The 6,128-nt window shown below is 43.5% G+C and overlaps 1 protein-coding gene across 2 annotated transcripts in view; it reads right to left on the bottom strand.

The window, feature by feature from the left end:
- cbarpb (CACN subunit beta associated regulatory protein b) overlaps positions 1-5,755 on the bottom strand; it is a 203,648-nt gene extending 197,893 nt beyond the window's left edge. The window contains exon 1 of one of the 2 annotated variants that reach the window (XM_087976026.1): positions 5,557-5,755. In XM_087976026.1, coding sequence (XP_087832152.1) covers positions 5,557-5,558 — 2 coding nt within the window. In that variant the 5' untranslated portion in view covers positions 5,559-5,755. Of the gene's footprint in view, positions 1-5,046; positions 5,183-5,556 lie in introns of those variants that run through there. The other variant, XM_043721245.2, reaches the window with a different exon arrangement.
- Positions 5,756-6,128: the final 373 nt, after the last annotated feature.

Here is a 6,128-nt window from a genome sequence, read left to right as displayed (position 1 = left end):
GGAAGATTGTTGCAGCCTCAAAGCCAAATGTTTGCCAAGTCTGACTGGCCTCAGTGGTTGTAAAGTGCAGACCCTGGCAAACCTGGCATCTGTCAGGTGAGAGACGCATTTGTGGCAGTGATTGTAGAGTTCTTCAAATGTCTCCTGCAGAGCTAGAAGCAATGAAATCAAGAATGATTGATGGTGGCCTTGACAATGTGTGCCTACCTGGTCCACTTAGCAAGAGACCCTTTTACTTCTCAAGCTGCAAATGTTAGTGACCATCTGATGCAATATTCTGAACCTCCTGAAGCACTGCGGTGGGAAATTTCTAGGAAACTGCACCCTCTGCCCCCTCAAGGAGGCAACCCACCACCCATCTTTTCAAGGGCAATTAACGTTCACATCCCACAAATATTTTTTTTAATCCTGTTTTAAGGTTATCACTTGTTGTAAACCACACCTCTGTGCCCATATCTACTCTTCTGCAAATTGGCAAATGAATGAGAGGAAAACTGCTTCCACTGTTGGTCCTGCTGATGATGACATCAGTGCTTCCCACCTCGATTGTCACCAGACCTCCAAGTCCAAACCCCTAGCAGCACCCAGGCTGAACTGATGAGAAATGCAGACTCCAAAGTAGTAGAATTCTTTAAAAAAAATTGTCTTGGGATTTGGGCATCACTGGCTAAGCCAACATTTATTGCCCATTCCTAACTGCCCAGACGTAAATTAAGAATGAACTGCATTACTGTGGGTCTTGTTTCACATGTATGCCAGGCTGGGAAATGATGGCAGATTCCCTCCCTGTAGGGCACTAGTGAGCCAGGTAAAAACAATGACTGCAGATGCTGGAAACCAGATTCTGGATTAGTGGTGCTGGAAGAGCACAGCAGTTCAGGCAGCATCCGAGGAGCAGTAAAATCGATGTTTCGGGCAAAAGCCCTTCATCAGGAATAAAGCAGTGAGCCAGATGAGTCTTCAGCACAATATTTTTACATAGTTTCCATTAACTAGCTTTTTTAAACTCCAAATGTTTTTTATTGAATTCAAATTCCACCATCTGCCATGTCAAGATTCAAACCCACATCCTTATAACATTAGCCTGAGGTTCTGGGTTACAGGTCTAGTGACAAAATTAGGGGGGGTCAATTTAGAACAGAAGTGAGGAGACATTTCTTCAGCCAAAGAGTGGTGGGCCTGTGGAATCCATTGCCATGGAACACAGTGGAAGGCGGGACATTGGGTGTCTTCAAGGCAGAGATTGATAAATTCTTGATCTCACAAGGAATTAAGGGTACAGGGAGAGTGTGGGTGAGAGGAATTGAAATGCCCATCAGCCATGATTAAATGGTGGAGTGGATGATAGGCCGAATGGCTTTGCTTCCACTCCTATGTCTTATGATATTATTACTACTACTATCTAATGATGTTGTCACTCTATTGCCATTTCTCCCCGCCTGACTGTCAAAGTGAAAATTACCTCCAAAGCAGGGAAAGCACACTCTCAGCACAAACCTGAGGAGCAAAATCCTTAAGCTTAGGTAAGGAAGCAGATATGAGGTCTCAGCACTCAAATGAATTTCCTCCCCATCATTCGTTTCATCATTTCAAAATCCTATTGCCCTCATGCTTAGACTCAGGGTCAAAGTTTAAATAGACAGTTAAATACTATAATTGACTACTCACCGCTCCCTCAAGGATTTCCCATAAACAGCAAAACCTCACACAGTTAAAGAAAGGGGTCAGATTGCTGCTGACTTCTCAACTGCTGTCACCTTCAGCCCTTTTAACTAGCTGCCTGTTTCCAAATGCATTAGCTTCTTCTTGTTAAAAATCTCCCAGTTTTGTCTACACTCATTATCTTTTTTCTTTCTGCCTCTTAGAAGAAATTAGAATCCCTGTATTATAAGCAGAAGCAATTAAGATATTTATCATTCCTATCTTTCAGAAATACAGGGGACATCATTAATTTGCTTCAAATCAGCAAGTTATTTTTTAAAAGTAACATTCAAATTAGGAAGACCATGCTATATCGTTCTAGTACACATTCTGAAGATTAAAAAGTCTATAAAAATGTTAAAAATATCAACTTACATGTACATAGTGCTTTGGTATAATAATGTAAAATGCCCCAAAGAGGTTCACAGGTGTGATAATTGGACAAAAGATATTAAAATAAGTTACCAAAGGCTTGGTGAAAGAGGCAAACGTTAAGGGCCAGACGCAAGCAAATGAGACTGGTTCAGTTTGGGAACCTAATTGGCATGGATGCGTTGGACCAAAGGGTCTGCTTCCATGCTGTATGATTCTAAGCGGAGGAGAGTCAGAAAAGGGAGAAGGTTTTGAAAGGCGGTTGCAGTGTTTAGGATCTAATTCATAGCTGCCAATGGCAGAAGTCATTAGGTCTCAAAGGACCAGAACTGAAATAATACTGAGAATTATAGAGTTGGAGGAGGCTATGGCAATAAGGAGACAGAATGAGGGGTACAAACACTGGGATTCTTTAAACATACTATACTTCAATATTGCTGAATCAGACACCATCAGAACAATATTTATTTATGAGTCTTGAGCTGCCTAATGCATACAGTTTTTGAGATTTTTGTTGAGATTTGTAGCTCAGCTTGAGGTTCAGGTTGTAAGTCTGCTCGCTGAGCTGGTAGGTTTGTTTGTAGACATTTTGTCACCATGCTAGGTAACATCACCAGTGAGTCTCCAATGAAGCACTGGATTCTGTCCCACTTTCTATTTTTGTGTCTTGGTCTGTTACCGTGGGTGATATCATTTCTGGTTCTTTTTCTCAGAGGTTGCTAATGGGGGCCAAATCGACGTGTTTATTGATGGAGTTCCAGTTTGAATGCAAGCATTGAATGCCTACCAGCTCAGCAAGCAAACTTACAACCTGCAGACAGTATTTTTTTGTAAAACTCGACATTCAATTGACATGTGTGAAATATTTTAAGTTTGCCCTCAGTTTTTTCTTATTCCTTCCAATACTAATTGAGCGAGCTCCGATGCTGGACCAATGCTGGGAAATGGGACACACTGCAAATAATCAGAGGACACAGCCCAACATGAATTCATAGCTCAAAATTGTCATTGAACGCCAGGCTCCTGAGAAAGACTTGAAGTGAATAGGTTTAGTGAAGATTACGCAATTAAATAATTAACTTCTGTTCAACTCTGAGCGAGAAAAGAAAAATGGGAACATCAAAACGTTGTGGTTGATTTTTGCTTGTTCAGAAAGAATTTTGTGCATTGTGGAAGAGAGGCTGCAGTGTCATCCAGTGGGAACAGTGAGTAATTGCATGCTCATGAGTTGAAACGGGCTGTTTTCCCAATAAATGTAAGGAATTTATCAATGGTAACGTTAGGAAAGAAAATCTGAATTAAGATTTTATAGGCAAACAGTTACTTTAGATGCAAAATCTTGAATAGGAGGAAAAGACAAGATATTGGAGTCGATGTTTATCCGGTCAGCCATAATTGCACTGAATGGCGCAGCAGACTCTGACGGGCCGAATGGCCTACTTGTACCCCTCCGGCTTCTGGTCTGATGTTGCTGTTCAGCCTTATCCATTAAAAATAAAGTCCTCACCAGGTTTAATTTTTTTTAAATGAGCATTAGTCACTTTCAAATGAAATGACTAAATCACCATTTCAACGATTTGCGGTTTTGTTTTTGACGTAAAACGTGGTCAAACAATGCAGGAAGAGGCCACTCGGCCCATCGGGTATGGACTGACCCTCTAAAGACTATTCCACCCGTCTCGACAACCCCGCGTTATTTTTTTTTAGAACGGTGGCTAACCCACCTAACCTGCATCTGGAAACATTTCCATTCAAGTGCTGAAAATTGTTTGCCCGGTTTTAACCCGAGAGCAAATTACTGCGGATGCTGAAAGTCTGAAACACGAAATGGACGGACGGGCAGAATGTGTGTGGGGTTCTCTCCACAGATCCTGACCATTTCCAGGCAATTTTCGAATTTTATTTGGGCTAAGTCCCAATCTTTATCTCTCTCCTCCATAGGCTCCAGGCCAGTTGGGCATCCCTCTCTCGAACAGCGACTCGGGGGGTTTAACTTGCTGGAGGGGATGCAAGTATCACACGGGCAAGGAATGCAGCTGACACGAATGGTGAAAGAACAATGCATGTGTACAAACTCTCGGCGTATCTGGGACACCACCGCTGTGTTGCTTTGAGACACATTCTATGGCCATTACTCCTGCATCTTGAGCAGAGCAAATACATTTCTAAAGAAAGACTGTTCTGAAATGAAAAGCAAATGATCTATTCATTTAAATTGCAACTTCGGCAGATAAATTGTGAAAGCAACTTAAGGGTGTTCCAACTATAACAGGCAGGGAAATTAAGGCAACCTATTTCTGTGGCGAAGCTCCTTGCGGAAATCGTGATAGGATTTACTTTTCAAGTAGAGGAGTCCCGAAGGACACTCTTTTTACGCATTTGGTCTGTTCAGAGGCTGGTTCCGTGGAAACACACTCATAACTCATTCAGGAAAAGGCGATGAGGGGAGGTGACAGATTCAGGTCGATAGTAACGATTCAGGCAATCTAAAATAAATGTTCAGGCTTTTGGAAAAGAACGAGCTTGTGTTAACGAGAAAGAGAGGGAAATCTACTTTGACTTTCCTCTTGCAATACCAGTAATCATGGTTTTCAGTCTTAACCTGGTCTGAATTTTGCTGGTACATTGCAAACAAAATACATCAGAAACTAGGTGTGTTCGTTTTGCAAACATGCCCGTACGAATTTCTTTTGTTATAATCTGAAGAATCGATTTTTGCTTCCCCATTAAACATAATCAACGAGCAACTATTAACGAACACCTCAAATATTACCAGCTTTTGTTGTAACTGTGATCTGTCTATTCGTAAATTGCCACCCTCACTGACTCCCGCACACCGCCATCCCCTGTTTCGGTGAAAAACCTCACAGCCGTCCCCACGATTTTACTACAAATTGTCATGCATTTTGCAAAATCTTATTTTCCAATTTTCGCAGAGATTGACTAGAGGAACTGGCAGCATCACCGACTTACCTAATTGCAATTCATGTGGTCCATACCGGACAGAAATAGGCACCCAATAGCAGCTGCTTTAATTTTGATTTAAAACCGAGCGATTTATGAATGAAACTCGTCTGGTTCCACCCACGCCAGGGTAACGTGGTGTTTGGACCGCTCACATGACGGCTGCGGTGCTGACGCGGATCGTGGAGGATTGGGGGGGGGGGGGGGGGGAGAGAGCAGCAATGATGCTGAAAGGGCGTAAGTTTATGAAGCGGCATTCACTGATTCACTTCGATCCTGCGCTCGGAAATCTCCGCTCCACTTCAGCACACAGGGTCCCTTCCCACACCCACCAAACCCTGGCCTCAGCAATGGGGCTGCTGCAATCGTAAAACAGCTTTCAGAGCGTCACTTCTACCTCTTATCCCATCCCTCCAAAAATGATCTATTTGCAGAAACCCCCATGTCTACAAACCTGGGTTTAAACATAGAATTCCTATGGTCCCCACAAACCGAGCGAAGGATAGCGCATCCACTTACATGATGAATGCATCTACGAGCCCTGAACACGGTGGGCAATTCACCGAACCTGTACATCTTTTTCACTGTAGGAGGAAACCCACACAGGGGAGAATGTGCAAACTCCGCACAGTGCCTGAGGTTGGAATCGAACCTGGGTCTCCGGTGCTGGGAGGCAGCAGTGAGCTACTGGGTCTCCAGCTATTATACACACTTGTGGGGCCACATTTGAGGACTGGAACCCGGACCACCCAGCTCAGAGGTTAGGGATACGAGCACGGCACCCTGGTTTTGATTTCGTTTTGGTGTTTGATTAGGCACCTCGCTCCTCCGCCTGGTGCTGATGGGGTTTTCCAGAGCAGTAGCAATGTGGAAGGAGGTTTTTTTTAAAAAAAAACTGCCTTCCGTTTTCAAAATAAACCACCCATTACACACCCCACCCCCACTGAACCCCAAACCACCCCAACAGAACCTCAAAGGCGAAGCTGCAGATTAAAATGACTTGAAAGGGTAAACAATGGGGAGTAGGGAGGAAGGGAGGGGTGTGGAGGTATCTGTGCGAGAGAAAGAGGGAACGGGTGCGAAGGAGTGGT

This window comes from Chiloscyllium plagiosum, unplaced genomic scaffold, assembly GCF_037043375.1.
Source record: "Chiloscyllium plagiosum isolate Xiang-an unplaced genomic scaffold, Cpla_swu_hap1 HiC_scaffold_28, whole genome shotgun sequence".
Classification (NCBI taxonomy): Eukaryota; Metazoa; Chordata; class Chondrichthyes; order Orectolobiformes; family Hemiscylliidae; genus Chiloscyllium; species Chiloscyllium plagiosum.
Note: the sequence above shows the minus strand (reverse complement) of the source record. Positions and strands in the feature narration are given on the sequence as shown.